A 15,999-nucleotide genomic window follows, 5' to 3' on the forward strand; every position below is an offset into this window, starting at 1 on the left:
TGAGGTCTGTGTCATCTGTGAATGTTTTAATGTTTCAGAAACCTCACATCTCACTATTTTTCTTTCTTTTTGTCTTAATCCAGTAGAACATCACTATCTGTGTCAGGGCTCAGGGCTGCGGTTGGGGTTCCTGATACAGCACGCTCTAGTGAGTGCTGCTGTTGGGTATACCACAGCTTAGGTCCCTGGTGGCATCACAGCGGCACCTCTTCTTGCTGCTTGGCTATCTGAAGTCCTTGTGTTTGAACGATACTTAATGTAGCTTAAAGAGCAAAGCACTGGCTTTATTCCCTGCTACTAGGGAGGATAGAAGAGACTGTGTTCACAGGTGTGTGAGCTTCTCAGGGGAAGAGGGAAGCGAGCCTATCCCAAACATTCCCTCGTCAGTTGGGGGTGGTTCTACTTTACCCCTCAGTATTGTTTTCTTCTTCCTGCCCAATTTAATTATTTAACTCTCTTTCAGTTCTGAATTGGTTGACAAGAAAATAGAGGAGTTTCTTTCTTGCTTTGAAGAGAAAATCAAGCATTTAACTGAAGATGCTTTTAGCACCCAGGTAAAACTTGATCTTGAAAAACTCTTCCTTGAACTGCTAAATGACACCTGAACTGGAGGATTTGGTTACATCTATCTGGCGTATTTCTGAGGTTTTCTGGACAAAGGAATCCCTTTTAAATCCTGCCTCTTACTCCGTTCTGCAGTCATTCTCTAAACATTTGCTCTCTGGCCCTTTACAGTTATGCTTGAAAGCAATGAACTACCTTGTTAACATAACTTGGGATTTCTTTCAACTTCAGTGAATGTGATGGTAAATTAAGGGAATTTTAAACCCTTTGAAACAAATTTTTGTCTCTTTCAAATGTAGGTTACAGCTTTGATAAAACTTAAAGAATGTGAAGACTCCCATCTTGGCGAAGAAGTAGACAGGAACTGGAATGAAGTTGTGACGCAGCAGTATCTCTTTGACAGGCTTGCCCGGGAGGTTGGTGGTCCCTCATTCTTGTTAAGTGATGCCGAGTGGAACACTTGCACGTCACCTTTTGCAGCAGTTTTAAAAGCAAAGCATAAATAGGGGGATTTATGCTACTAGTAACACACGGATTCTAAAACTCCATGCTATTTTAAAAAGGTTCTTTTATCTAATGGGATATAGTTTGTAGAGAAACCACTTTTGTTTAAAATTACTTACATCACCCCTGTGCTACTTAAACCTCATTCCTGTGGGTTTCAGATTGAAGCTCTGAAGTCTGTTACAAAATCAGACCTGGTCACCTGGTTCCAAGCTCACAGAAGCAACAAGAAGAAAGTGCTCAGCGTACACGTGAGTGGTTGTCAGCTCCGTGGTGCCAAATTTTCATAACCTTATAGAGCCCAGTGAGGGTGTGGTAGAAGAGCTCTGTAATCTAACTTTTAATGTGGTGGTTATCCACATTACCGTTCGTATTTTCTATGTTTCTAATTATTATTATTATTATTATTGTCGTTTGAATTGCATTGAAGTAGCTGTATTTAATTGCCAGGGCAATGAACATGGAATGAGCCAAATTTCTTTTTTTGGTACCTTTTTTCCAGGTGGTTGGATATGGAAAACATGAAGGGGACTCAGAGGTTACAGCTGTCTCGGAAGCACAGAATTCTTCATCTGGTGAAATACCTCATCTTATTTTCTTGCCCCCGTCTTCTTTGATGACTAATGTAACTTCCATCAAGGACATCAAAGCTTACACATCAACTCTGAATGTTCTCCCTTACCATAAAATATTAAAATAAAATTGACATCTTGCCCTGCAGTAATGTGTAATACAGGTGCTTTCTGCAACATAAACATTACAAACCTACTTTTATTACAACAGGGCTGTAGTGGTAGCTGGGGGTGAAGATGTCCATTCAGCCACTGAGGTAGCTTTCCTCAAGTAAGTTTCCAGCCAACCTTTCTCACTCATCTTCCAAGTTCATTAAGAATAGGCACAGCCCTGACTTCGAGCTGGAATGAAGGGAGAGTTTCCCCCACCGCCAGAAAGATGCCACCTTCTCCTCCCCAGCTGCCCGAAGGGGTGGGCTGTGCCTTTTGGGGTCAGAGTGTCTTGTGCATCATTCCTGTAGTGCTGGAGCAGTTGCTTAATCGCAGTTACAGCTCCTCAAAGAAAGTATTTTGCAGTTCTCCTGGAGGAGTTACGGAGTGGGTGGGAGGGGAAAAAAAAAAGCCTCAGGCTTCAATCTCACACTGCTTTTTTTAGTTATTCTGTATGTGCAACATAGACAAAATTGAGATGAAATCAAATAAAAGCTAGATTTAACTGTGGAAAGAAACATAGTTTGATTGCTACATATAGCTACTGACTTAGCCATTATTTAACTTCAAGCAAAAGCACAGAAATGCAAAGATTGTTAAAGTGCTGGCGAGCTAGTAGAGACACAAGGCTGGATGTAGATTCCAGAAAAAGTCTACAAATTCTGCTCCTTTTGCTAGTTCATTGCCTACTTTAAGAAGTAGGTTTAGCTGCAAGGATTCCGGTGGGAAAAGATAATACTAATACATTTCACATAAAACAATTGATCATCACTCAGCTGAAAAAAGAGTCTTGCTGCAAAGGTTTATTATGAAATAAATAAAAAGTCCATAAGAGAAGTTTGAAAAATCTATTTTATGAAGCTTTAAGATGCGTTGAGTAGAATTATCTATGGTTACATTTTAATCTCAAAATAACACAAAGTTATTTTGGGCAAGACACTGAAATGCCAAAGATTTGATTATCATACAGGTGGAAGATAACATTTACGTAGCGTTTTTCTAACAAATTGTCCCATCAAAGGAATCCTCATATTTACACCTTGCAAACATTAGCTAGATTTAAATGCCATCTTGCATTTTGTTTCTTGTTTTTTAAATATGTAGGACCCAGGAATAATTATGCAACTGATACCAATGCCATGGCCTTCACAGTGGTTATACAAAGTGTATATGCTTCACGGCCCAGATCCTCCGTGCTTTAGAAGCATCAGTAACAGGGCTCCAGCAGCGCCTTGGAAGCCTGAATACACTATCAGTATAGCGAAGTCCAATATAAGTTACTGCACAGCCAAGACGTTTCTTGTTTCATTTAATTGCTTATCTGCATCAGTAAGTCCAGTATCCCTGAGATAGGAACCACTGTAGCTGGAGGGGTCAGGTTCTCCAAACGGTACGTACGTGATAACTGATGACTAGCTTGGTATCAGATGTAAACTTTGCTAAGCCAAGGCTTGAATGTTTTCTGGTTTTATAACCCACTTAATGTTTACTGGCAGCAAGTCGTTTCAATAGCGGCTCATCATAAACCCAGCATTCTCCATCTTCATGGAATAACTAGAAAAAAAGGAATAATCAGATGTAAGCTGTTTATGTCTCAATTGGAAAGGAACAAATGCTACAGGTTAGAGGGCGTTTACACCGTTCAAATAAAGCTCACCCTTGTTTCCCATGAGGTCTCGTTCTCCTTTCTGGCTCTGGCTTCAGCTCTTTGTCTTTCTTCAAGCGCATGCTTTGCAGCTGTGGCTGCATCAATGTCTCTAATTTTTAAGTTGTAGGTTACATCCTTCCATAAGCTTAAAAAAAGAAATTTGAATGGAGACTGCTTTATAGAAGCAAAAAGTGCTACAAGATTGTAGAAACACATTACTGGCTATTAGTCATTGGTATTGGTTTGAATTAAGGTAGGTCTCACTTTATCGAAAGGGCAGAAAAAACCTGATACATATTAAACCACAAGTGCACTGTCTATTGCCAGGAGTGAGGAGGCTGCAGTGAAGCTCTCTGGACCTCCCTGGAACATTTGGTCCCGATGAGTGTGTGACCGAGAACTACAGGTCTCCTCTTCCCCCTTAAAAACCCGACCTGCTTGTACCTTGGCTCTGTCGTGCAGCAAAGGCTAATGAAGAGCACAGTTTGTCCATGCAATGAACGGATTAAGTGTACCATTAGTCAGACTGTGTACTGCAAACTTGAGTCTACCTAAAAAAAAGTCTTAATTTGCCCATTTAACTGAAGTTCTTACCAGCGAGACTCAAAGTCGTCTTGGTCCTCCAATTTCCTTACCTTCTTCTTAATTGTAGGCATTTTCTTGGTATCTATAAAGACAGCATTCTCCTGGAGAGTGAGATTTAAAAAAAAAAAAAAAAAAAAAAAAATCAGTTCTTTATCTAGACTTAAGATATATAGACCCTCACACTCTCATACAGTGGTTGTCAGGAAATACATGAAAAAACATCATTCTTCAGATTCTTTCCTTGCTATAAGAATCAGGTTACCTTAAGAATAAATTAAATTAACAAAGTAAATTCGGGACTTTTATCTTGGATTCAGCATTCTTGTGATCTTTTGGGCAGCTTCACAGGAGTTCCCAACTATTACTGTTTGTTTTTAAAAAACCCCACCAACAACAAAACCCAAGAAAACTTTTTAAGCATGAAATTCCATTTCGGGGGGGGGAGGGGGGGGGAAGAAAAGCCACTTTACCCCTGTTGTGTATTTTGCATACATGACACCATTCCATTCTCCTTCAATTGAGCAGAAGGGTTTCTTGTCATTAGGAGAACTAAATAGAAAGAAACAGTCATTTCTCAGTTGTATTACAGTAACTGAAAGACCCTAAAGGATCAAAGCTTTATCCTAGTTGCTGTACGGTCTGATTTATATCAGCCCTTAAGATGTCCACCACCGATACAGAAAAGATGAGGGTTCTGTTTACAAGTGAAAAGTTTTGCATGAATTAGTTCAACTGAATAAACCTTAAAAGGAAGTGCTGTTCCAGGATGAGACAGGTCTTGCCTTAGGGCTGTGTCTGCATTTGGAGTTTAGGAAACTAGTCACAGGCTTTCAAAACAGATTTAGAGTGATAAATTTAAGCTTAAAAGGTTTCACAAACTCAAAGCTTCTTCCCCAGCCTACTGGGGAACAAACACTAGTTCACAAATGACATCTATCAATGTGCGTCAAGAAGTGATTTAAAACCAAGTTATGGACCTCATTTTGTCAGCATCACTTACTGACATCACAGCAGATCTCCAAATGAGATGAGAATCTCCACTGAATTCACTGCTCTGGGTATGTGCACAGGGTCTAACCAAAATCACAGGTATAAATAAATACGTAAAAGTCTGCAGCAGAGTTTTAATGACACAATACAAACAGCAGCATTACAAGGCTTGCTTCAGTATTTTTATTTTTAGGAGAAATAATGATGAAGAAATTTTGGATAATTCAGGAGTGAAAATTTAAATTCCTTTTAGTTAACAGCTGAGAATGTTTTAGAGCAGGACAAGGAAGGATGCAGGCCTATGCAGGTTTCCTCTCACAAATCTTGGCTATAAAATGGCATCCCGTGACAGGTAATCATGAGCTAAGTTATTGGGTGTAGCTCTTCCAGTATTTTACACTCGTGACTGTCTTGAAAAAACACTGTCAGCACTGAAGTAGAGAAAAAGTGAGATTAGCTGACGAAACTTGCTTACAAAATTTCAGCTGTAATTCTGTGCTTCTTTCCTCCATAAAATGGTTTTGTGTGGAAGACGATGGAAGCATTATAACCTGTCTTTGAGCAATTAATACTGCATTCTCCACCAAGTTCTATCCATGGCACAGTGAGAATAGACCTGCAATTATAAATATATGTATAGATTTATAACCTTTTAACTGATAAGCATGAAATATTACAAGGCATTAAAAATGAAAATACCAAACAGAGCATTTACTTGCCTTCCGTAACCATTAGGAAAGGTCAAAATATAGTGTTCATCGTAATCTAGGCATGTGACACACCCTATCAAAGAAAAATAAAAATGGATTTAAAAAACCTCCAGCAAAATCTCTACAAAACTTTTCATACAGTTCTCCTGAAATAATTCACTAAAAACATGTGCCATAAAAAGGAAAGGGGAAGAGCTTTATTTAGATGGTGAGAATGCCTAGCTTCTAGAGAAAGCAGGGAGAGTTGTGTTTACATGAAAATCTGGGCCCTACATGATTTCAGCACACAAAGCGTGCAGAAGGAATCACTGATTCCTACATACATAAGCGCAAATTACATAAAATAAAACATTCCTTATGTTTAACAGGATGACTTTAAATAATTTCTGCAAAAATTCTAGTTGCAGAATGTAAATTTCTCTTCTGTTGTTAAATTTACGCATGCATACCTTGCCCGATGTTATGAACCCCAATAGACATTCCTAAGAATTTTGACTTGGTCCATATGTGAGCATTGAACTGTATCCTCTTGCTAAAACACTCTGCATAAAATGCTGAAACTGAAGAAAAAGGTATTAAAAATAGCAGCACAAGACATTAATAGTATTGTTTCCAAATTCATTCATCAGGAAATATCTCGAAGTGCCTCATACTTATGTGGAACAGAGTTTGCAATTTGTTTCTCACAAAAACAGTTCATAGAGAAAACCTTCAGCTTTTAAATTTGGAGAGAAAATGTAAATCCAAGATTTAAACCAAGAGCTGACATTACTGTTGCCCCTGTCCAGATGCCATCTCTATTAGCAAAGTTATCGTCAACTTACTTGGAGGATGATGAGAGACCTGCTCTGCCACAAACGTTACGCTGCTTTTACTGACCCAAGGAACTGGTCCTTCTGAAACTGGCTCCTGCATGATAGTAGAGAGGATTTTCATCACTGACAATGTTTACAAAACACTGGATGCTTCCGAGAGAAGTTGCTTCCATGTTTAAAGGCTTCTAAAAATGTATAGCAGTGATTTTAACGTATTTGTCAGTTTGCTAATTTGATGGGGAATAACTCCTTACTCCTGAAACTACGATGCTTTCTAAAGAACATGCAGCTTCTACCCTCTTGTATTTAAGTGTAAATGTATTTGGGGAGATGCCCCCAAAGACAACAGTTAAACTGAAAGAGTCATGTATAAACCCAATTACAAAGTAATATTTAAATCCACTTAATCTCTTATTAACTCATAAGAAATGGGTGGCAGAAATAGTTTTCATTTTTGCTTCTGATAAAGTCTGATATGCATATTAATAATGATCAGAGCATATGTATCACAAAGCCATAAAACAGCATTCATTTCCTGTGGCAAATCATGAAAAATGTAATTCATCATTAGAAGCAATGGAAGCACAAATACAATATTGTCTTTATGCCAGCAAACAGGAGTCCAAACATTCACCTCAGAAACAAGAGAAAGATTTGAGCAAACTAATGGGGGGGGGGGCACAAATTGAATGGGAAAAATACATGGTTTATATCTAAACAATCACGCGTTTAGATATACTACACTGAGGCTACATGAAGCATCTCACAACAGCACTTCCCACATCATAATTTGTAACTTCCCAAGGTGAGAAGCCTAAATGAGGTATTTAAAAAACACCAAAAACATACCAAAAACCCGACCAATAACAACAAACCCCGCACCAGGCTGCACTGCAAGTGCTAGAGCTTTTCTCTAGAATCAGCGGGGCACTATACTGACTACGGTTCACGTGCATAAGTCTGATTAATCCTTGAGTCTCACTGAAACTTGGGCAAATAAGAGAAAAGCTCATACACTGGTAGATGATTTCGGATTACAAGAGTGTCACTACTGTTACTGTGTCCTTCACTTTATCAGACATACTGCCATAAAGTACAAAGGAAGAGTAGTGGCCAGACACAGATGTACAACTAAAATATCCAAGCTCAGAATCCAAACTTCAGAAGTCTACTAGAAGATTTTAAAAGGAGAATTAAATATACTGGAGAAACTGCACTGCTTTCTAGGTTGTAAGTGAGGAAAAGAAACCCCATTGTGAAAAACACAAGGGTTTAGAGAAATGATTAAAAAAAAAAATCAGAACTTTGGAAAGAAAGTAATTCTTACTCAGTGCTATGAAACAGTTCAGGAAAAAAGAGAACGTCTTCAACATGTCAAATAGTTCTTAAAAAAACTAATAGCTCAAATTTTGTTATGCAAGATTTTTTAAACTTCTGTCCAAAGAAAAGGAGGAAGGAAGCGGGGGAAATCAGTTAAGAAATTGCCACAGTTTGCCAATTTTGCTACTTAAACATAGCATAAGCCATTTCAGTCAGTAAATTAATAAAGCTTTGGGAATTACTCGCATGCATCCTAGACACCAAAAAACACACCACGAGAAACTAACCGTATCATCTTCACCTTCAGTGCCTGGTAATACCCAATGACATCGGAAGATCTCACCCAAAATGGGATTGTAAGGCTTTTTAGCAACTGACCCTTTTCTTCCTGCATGAAAAGCTGAGAGGTACCATTTAACCACTTGAACCATTCGTTCCTTTGGATCCTTCTGGTCACTAATGCTACATGGGCCAAAAGAGAGAAAAGAAGGACAGGCAAAATGAAATACAAGCAAGTGCCTCAAATACAGGAAAGCTTTCTGGATGTTTGGTTGTTTTACAACTAGAAGTTTGACTACTTTGACTATTTTTCAAGTTTAGATCAAAACCCAAGCAATATTCTTCAAAACTATCAATTTACTTTTCGCAGCCCACAAGGGCCATAAGCAATATCAGAACCAGTTAATGCTCTACTTTAAAAATCAAATACCTGACAAATAAGTCCGGATGTGCAAAAAAGTCAGCATACATTTCCAACAGTGATCTTCTTTCCAGGATGAAAGTTGGAAGAACCACCTGGGTGAAGAAAAACAACCCTTACAGATCAAGATACTTTTAACATCCTGCACAAAAGCATTCTAAGTACTAACTGTAAATAGCACACAAAGCACCCAAGGCTTCGTGTGCCTGTAAGCTGATTGTGTTCTCAAACTTACCAATGAGTTCTGACACATGCAGGTCAGTTGGCATCTTCTATAAAACCAAAGATTTAAGAGAACTGTCTCTTGTCTTACGTATACCCTAGTCCCACTTAGAGCATATGCACCTACATGGCTGAGCTTATCAAAAGCTGTTCTTAATTACAGTAACACTGATTATTTAATTTCATCTATACGTACACTGGCAATTTCCAGTCAAGATCTCATTCCATGTAGTCACATCCTCTTATGTGCCTCTTTATCAAGATGAAGGTTAATCTCTTCCCTAGCACTCTTCTTCCCCAACAACATTTGCAGGTTCCATTCTTGTGGATCTGCTGTCTGCTGGAAGCACTGGTGACTGCTGTTGTTGACTTTAAAGTGACACAGCCAAGGTACATGCTCATGATGCTTCTTGGCAGCTTAATTTGAGATCAGTAGTTTTCAACTATTCCAGGAGTTCCCAAAACAGACACATTTTGCATCAATTCCTATTCAGAACTGCCAGAAACCTTCCATAGTTTGCTTGTGAGCTGCTGGCTATTTCTCCAGAAAAGTTTTAATTTTATCTTTTAATTGTCTATTGTGAGTTCCAGACTGGGCAGTTAAAATCATCCACTTAAGGAAGCTAATGATAGGATTGATCTCTCCTACTCTTTTTCAGTCTGGAATTGTTTAAGTTTAACCAAGCTGCCTAGAAAGATCAACACCTTCAGAATGCTGTTCATTCAACCTTAAGACAGACACCAACATGAATCACATTCACGAAAAGTCCAACTCTTTACTTGCCAGACCTACATGTAGCATTTTAAAATACACAAGCAACTTACTCAAGATCCCAATTAAGCAAAGCATTTCACAATATGCTTAATTCCCCCTTTTATTTTATTTATGTCTTACTGAATGTCACCATACACTGGGATCTTGGAGATCTTTGTTCTAGGAAGCTAAAGACAGGAGAAACATTACTACTGCATAAAGCGTTCCTCTTATCCCAGAGCTTCACCAGCACTCCAAGGATCAGGTTCAAAGAGAACAAACAGCTACTTTCCATAGCAAACTATTTTCCCAAATGGATTTTAGCAGTTGGATATATTTATTTCCCATCCCAGTAACAACTCAAATTAAAAAAAAATACTATGCTAAAGAGATTATAGTTTAACTAGCTCTTAGAGCAAATATACAGTTAAATTATTAGTTTAACGTTGAACTGATTTACACAGAATTCACGGTTTACTCTCCCTCCCTTCCCCATGAACGATCAGCAAGTTTACCTTTGTTAGATCCATTCCTAATCTAACTTGTGACAATAGATGCATAATAACACTCTTATGTTCTTCCACTGATTCTCCTTCCCCATCATCATCTCGATCATCAGGAGGATCGAAGAGATCTAGAAAGACCAAATTGGCTTTGTTTTTCTCTAAACCTTCAAAGACAGACTGTATTTAATTAGCATATATATTAGCTGTCAAAAAGGTCTTATTCATAAAACTAAGGTTTTTAAATCCTACAATTCAACAATCTTCCATTAGTAAAGAAACAGTAGATAAACCATTTTCCCTAAGTACCTTGCCATATATACATGATCATACATATATTTGTGACACAGTTTACAAACAGATTAACAACCAAGACGTCCTTACTGAAAGTTCATGCAGTCCACTTACCAGCATCATTTGTCCCATTAGACATGGAAGAATTGAGGGACTCTGTGGTATCCGGACGTTTCAGACTACTTCCTGTGCTACTCAGAGTCAGGACTGCAGCAGACCCTGAAGAACTAAAGAAGAGTAATAAATTCTCACAGTTCACAATGAACTAATTCAGACCAAATTATTATAATTTGATATACATAGACAAGGAGTTTACTGATACACGTTAGTATATGTGCTGCATGCTAATTCACAGAAAACTTAAAATGGACGGTAGCTGAACGAATGGGAAAGCCTGCAGTCTAAGATAACAACACCTGAAGGCATAAAACAGCTGACTAACTCCTCGTTGAAATGTATAGCACCTCTTAAAATTAATTTTCTGATTCTTAAATAAGAAGAGTAAATAGAGATTTTGGGGAAAGGCAGTCAACTTCAAAAAAATTTCTTTCAGTAAATGTGAGATGAAATTGGCTATTTACCACAGGCTGCAATGAATGCATGTGAAACACACCATGGTCTCAGATTATACCTCTGAGCTGGTGGCTTCCCAAGTTTGGTTTATGTTAAGAGTTTTGTCAATGTATACACCTGATGGAATGGGAAGGACCAGAGGAGGAAACTGCATCCCTCACAGACAACTGTGCTGAGGGAGGGGGTAATCTTATTCTGTTACACAGAGTGGCTTTTTTGTCTCCCCTGCCTTTTTTTTTTTTTAAAGCCAATGTTGCTTATTTGTTTATTTAGCTTAACTAACTTCTACAAGCAGACAAGCCATGCCCTTGTACATAAAAACTGTATTCAGCACACACTGCATACTTTCAGCTACTTACTCCATACATCGCTTTGGGGAAGAACTGCTCTGATAGAATTCATCAGCATCATAGAACTCATCCTCACTGCTTGAGTAAGAAAAATCTGGGACTGTATTTGGAGACAGGTTGACATGGCTTGGAGAGGTGAGACTGCTGCTAGGTGCTGACTGCCCACTTCCTATGGAGTGTTAAAAATTACAGACTTAATAAAACCAAACAAATTGCTTCAAAATCCACCAGTTCTAACTTATGAGTAGGGTTGTTCAAATCAATAAAGACTAATGCAAACTCAGAAGGTATGGTATCTTACAAAATTAGAAGCAATAATTAGTCAGGTTCATACCAAGTTTCATTTAACAGATTACAAAAGAAAGGTCACAAGGAAAATCAAGAACACAGAACAACAGTAAAGCATAAGGACATGTTTTCCTCAAAGTTGTCAATTAAAGGCAAAACAACAGTACTGAAAACTTATGTAGATTCATAGTATGATTTATGTTGGAAGGGATCTCTGGAAGTCATCTGGTCTACTCCCCACTCAAGACCCAGACAACTTCACAATTCAACCGGTTTGTTCAAGATCACGTCTAGACAGGTTTTAAATATCTCTCAAGATGAAGATTCCATAGTCTTTCTGGGGAACCTATTCCAAAGCTTGAACCACCTCATTATAAAACCGAAACATTTTCTAATACCTCCTTGGAATTTCCTTTCCTACAACTTGTGTTGATTGCCTCATCCTTTAGCTGTGCATCTCCAAGAAGAGCCCAGTGCTATCTTCTTTATACCCTCCCAATAGCTGGCAGAAGACAGCAATAACATCCCTCTTCAGCTTGATCTTCCTAAGGCTGAACAAACCCAGTTCTGTGAGCCTCTAAGTACGTCATGGGCCTCAGCTTCCTAATCTTGGTGGTCCATGTCTTTGTACTGTGGAACCCAAAACTATACACAGTACTCAAGATGTGGTCTCTCAGATCCTAAGCAGACAGGAACAATCACTTCTCTTAATCTGCTCCTTACACTCTCACTAATCCAGCCCGGAATGCAGCAAAACCTTCATCACCACAAGGGCATGCTGCTGACTCGTGTTCCCCTTGTTGCTCACCAGGGCCCCTGGCTCCTCTTCTGCCAAGCTGCAGTTAACCCCATGCAACAGGGCAGGCTGAGGGCTATGCCCATCCTAGGTGGGTGGAGGACTTTGCATTTGCCTTCAAACTTCATGAGGTTTCTGTCAGTGTACTTCCCCAGCCAGCCACAGCCCCTCTGAACGGCAGCCCTGTCCTATCCATTGTTCTCCACAATTTGGCAAGGTCCTTGTCTAGGTTATCTGAGATGTTAAGCAGTATTGGACCCAGTATCAACCCAGAGAAACACCAGTAGTCACTTGGTTGCCATTTGAACCTCATACAGCTGATCGCAAGCCTCAGGCCTGGCAGTCCAGCCGGTTTTCACTCAACTTGTATTCTACTTACCTAAAACCTCTTTTTCCAATTTAACTACAAATGTACTTGTGACAAGAATCTAATGAATACAGTTTCTAAATTGGATTACAGGAATCCTGTCTCACCACTAGCTCGCCGTTGTTCAAAAGAGTCATAGCAATAAAGACAAACCAGGTTAACACTGACACAGACCTTTTGTGGAAGCCTAAGTCACAACAGAGGTTACTAAGCAAGCTAAGGTATTTACACAAACAACAATCATCAGAAACTAACTAGAAGATGAGATGCATAGAGTAAGACTAAAAAAAGGAACTTTCTGGCAGGAGAAAGAGGCAGCAGTGGTATCCTTCATTTTTCAGATTGGGGCAAATACTGTTTAACACACATATTGTTGTTCTGGGAAGGAAAGGTAGCAATAAAGTAACAACAAATCATTTACACACAAGCTTAGAAAAAAACTTGGGAGGGAACTGAGAGAGTTTTAGCGTGATTGGACAATATAATCAATACAACTGATCAGGAAGTAACAGTCAATGTAGACAGATAATTAAAAATACGTTAAGTATGTAGCTATGGTTTTAAAAAAGCCTTAAAAATATTACAGGAATTGTAAAGAGATAATTATAGCAACTTAATATATATTATAGCAACTTTTGCTTCAAAGCATCTATTGTAGTTTTAAAAAGCCCAATTAATGCTATTATTTAAGGGGGAGAGGAGGGAATCAGTGAATTTAAAAAATCCAAAGGCCACAGACGATGTATTAACTGCAAAGTTCTTGTGCTGATTACTGCAAGACTGCAATGACGGAGACAAGAAGGCAAGCTGGTAATACTCCTATGTATTATCTATACGGGGGGGGGGAGGAAAGAGCAGAATAATTGATTTTAGCACAACACTGAAATATGTGTTGATTAAAAGCAAGATGTAGGCCAATACAATGTTATCTTAATAGCTAATTACATTAGGTTACAGACAGTATATATTCAGGTTTTGTTTCTTGTACTTCAATAAGACAGTTACACAGAACTGTACCTGTACTATTTGGTGTTGGAGTCTGATTTCCAAGCGATGCTACTACAGGTCCCACTGGCAAAGATGAGGGTCGCTGCTCTGACTTGCACAACTGAGCAGGTTCTAGGGGATATTTTGATATGTTAAACCAAAAATTCACATTTAAATAGGAGAATTATACTTTTGTTGGGAAGGAGATTCCACATTATTTCACCTCACCTTCAAAAATGAAATCCTTTTCTATAAAAGCCATTCAGAGAGAAAAACATATTTCCATCTCTGTTCTCTAGCTCTTTTTTATTATTAAGCAAAGATGGCATTTAAAAAAAATTGCAGTTATTTAGCTAGAAAGCATTTATCTTTTCTGAAACTTACAGTTTCATTTATTTTAGGAAAGTATATTAGAAATGTAAGCTAGTAACTTAGAGCAAGCAAAATATATCAGCTTATCCACAGAACTAGAGGCAGATTTACCTGATGGCTGAGGAAGCTCCATGCCTCCTGCTCCTTCCCCTTCCTTTGCACCACTGTGGTGAGTGTGCACCACTAAGTGCAGTGTGCACCTGTATGGCATATGTGACACAGAAGCTATCCACCATTACGCAGCCCCTCCATCTAGACTGCAGCTGCATCCTGTTCTGCTCATGAATATTTCTACTGAGGTTCTTTCTGTACACCATACCTGGAGGTATAACTGCTTGGGAAGGCATTGTGCTGATCACCGACTGTTCCAAAGGACTGGGCTGATACACTGCGTCAACCGGGTTTATAGTGCTCTGAGAGAAAAGAAAGAAAAGTGCATTTTTTCTCAGTTTAAAAAAAAAAAAAAAGCACAGATAGCAAGAACATTGTGAGCACAAGAAATGCCCAAATGCAAGATAGCAAATTCCTGAGAGAGAGAAAGTAAAACACAAATTGACAGTTGAGGACATGAGGAATACTTTCAAAGTGGTAATACTTTAATTCTTTACACAGATTTTACACTAAACTGAATTTGCTACAGATTTGAATTGTCCTACAAAGAATTCTTATTTCAAGTTCTAGCTTCTGGTATTCCTTCCAATGTCCATTAATAAATATTGCATGCAAAGAGGGGAAAGTTAAACGCAAATTATCTGGCAAAAATTAGGATAGGTAATCTGTACTTTTAAAACCATTTTTTTCCAAAAATTAATTTGTCCAGACCATAGTAAATTAAAACAGGAATCATCAGCATGCTTACAGCCATGAGAAGGCTTTGTTGCCAAAACTCTTTCCAATGCAAGCTGACAGTTTTCAGTGCGTCTCCAGTAGAGGACGTTTCAATCTACTGATCAACGTGGGCACTTTGAAAATGAAGCACCAATTCAACTCGACACCCATAAAAGTCACTGACTTCAGTATATGTTCTTGGCTTTTATACAACAAGCCTCTTGGAAATCTAAATTGCTATGTCTTTTAATCCAAACTAGCATGATTTTGCCTTGCTTCACTGGACTGTAATTTTGTTATCATCTAAGCATTGTTGGTTATATATGTTTACATACAACAACCAGAACGTCTATGTTGTTCTGGGTTGTTAATTGGATAAAAGGCACATAAAACCCTTTTTCAAACATCTTGCAATTTAAAACCATTGATCGATGTCAGAACTGTGAAAATCTTTGCCTCAATTTGCTAGGAAATCTTGCTACTGTGCTTAAGTTGAAGAATATCAAGCACAGGAAGGTCATACAATATGAAGTTCTACTTGAAAAAAAGTTCTGCTTTTAAAAAAGGTAGATGAGCTTTGCCTTTAAATTTAGTCAGTATGTTCATTCCTATCCTCTTTTTAGATCGATATTTAAAACAGAAGAGAGTCTCCAACTGTTCTTTCCTCCTTTTATTCTATTAATTTCTATTTGCATGCAGACTGAGGGAAACAGGATCATTTTAACCTTCCTCCTCCCATTTTCCTACAAAAGGAAGACTTCTTTCTTGCCTCCTTTCCTGGTTAACTGTAATTCTGAACTTTTTCCTACATTAAAAATCAGTGAAGCAGTGAAGATTTTTTTTTTTTTTTAATAGCACAGGATTTATGTAATTGAAAAGAAAACTACTATTCCCTGTTTATCTTTAAAAAACCTCCAGTTTTTTTTAAAAAGGCATAAAAATTGCTTTCTACATTTTTGTTGGTGTTACTAATATACAAATAAATAATCCAGTACATATACTGTTACTCCACTGTATTCCAGCATAAAATCAACATCCCTTACAGTTACTTCAACTGCTTGTACAATTATGCATGCAACACAGGTAGGTCCCTCTCTCACATATCTC

At 38.2% G+C, this 15,999-nt stretch overlaps 2 protein-coding genes across 4 annotated transcripts in view; one reads left to right on the forward strand and one right to left on the reverse strand.

The window, feature by feature from the left end:
• The window catches only part of NRDC (nardilysin convertase), a 30,148-nt gene extending 28,360 nt beyond the window's left edge, over positions 1 to 1,788 (forward strand). Inside the window, exons 28-31 of the mRNA XM_072866386.1 lie at positions 464 to 554; positions 864 to 980; positions 1,230 to 1,319; positions 1,571 to 1,788. Of these exons, the coding sequence (XP_072722487.1) occupies positions 464 to 554; positions 864 to 980; positions 1,230 to 1,319; positions 1,571 to 1,768 (496 nt within the window). The 3' untranslated portion in view covers positions 1,769 to 1,788. The remainder of the gene's footprint in view (positions 1 to 463; positions 555 to 863; positions 981 to 1,229; positions 1,320 to 1,570) is intronic.
• An 880-nt stretch (positions 1,789 to 2,668) lies between these two features.
• OSBPL9 (oxysterol binding protein like 9) overlaps positions 2,669 to 15,999 on the reverse strand; it is a 65,363-nt gene continuing 52,032 nt past the window's right edge. For all 3 annotated transcript variants that reach the window (XM_072866388.1, XM_072866387.1, XM_072866389.1), the window contains 15 exons: positions 14,384 to 14,477; positions 13,723 to 13,824; positions 11,264 to 11,423; positions 10,446 to 10,558; positions 10,050 to 10,168; positions 8,568 to 8,653; positions 8,146 to 8,320; positions 6,548 to 6,632; positions 6,173 to 6,283; positions 5,733 to 5,796; positions 5,489 to 5,629; positions 4,494 to 4,572; positions 4,033 to 4,124; positions 3,448 to 3,583; positions 2,669 to 3,344 (listed from right to left, as the gene is read on the reverse strand). In XM_072866388.1, the coding sequence (XP_072722489.1) occupies positions 3,270 to 3,344; positions 3,448 to 3,583; positions 4,033 to 4,124; positions 4,494 to 4,572; positions 5,489 to 5,629; positions 5,733 to 5,796; positions 6,173 to 6,283; positions 6,548 to 6,632; positions 8,146 to 8,320; positions 8,568 to 8,653; positions 10,050 to 10,168; positions 10,446 to 10,558; positions 11,264 to 11,423; positions 13,723 to 13,824; positions 14,384 to 14,477 (1,632 nt within the window). In that variant the 3' untranslated portion in view covers positions 2,669 to 3,269. The remainder of the gene's footprint in view (positions 3,345 to 3,447; positions 3,584 to 4,032; positions 4,125 to 4,493; positions 4,573 to 5,488; positions 5,630 to 5,732; positions 5,797 to 6,172; positions 6,284 to 6,547; positions 6,633 to 8,145; positions 8,321 to 8,567; positions 8,654 to 10,049; positions 10,169 to 10,445; positions 10,559 to 11,263; positions 11,424 to 13,722; positions 13,825 to 14,383; positions 14,478 to 15,999) is intronic.

Source organism: Ciconia boyciana, chromosome 7 (assembly GCF_034638445.1).
Source record: "Ciconia boyciana chromosome 7, ASM3463844v1, whole genome shotgun sequence".
Taxonomy (NCBI): Eukaryota; Metazoa; Chordata; class Aves; order Ciconiiformes; family Ciconiidae; genus Ciconia; species Ciconia boyciana.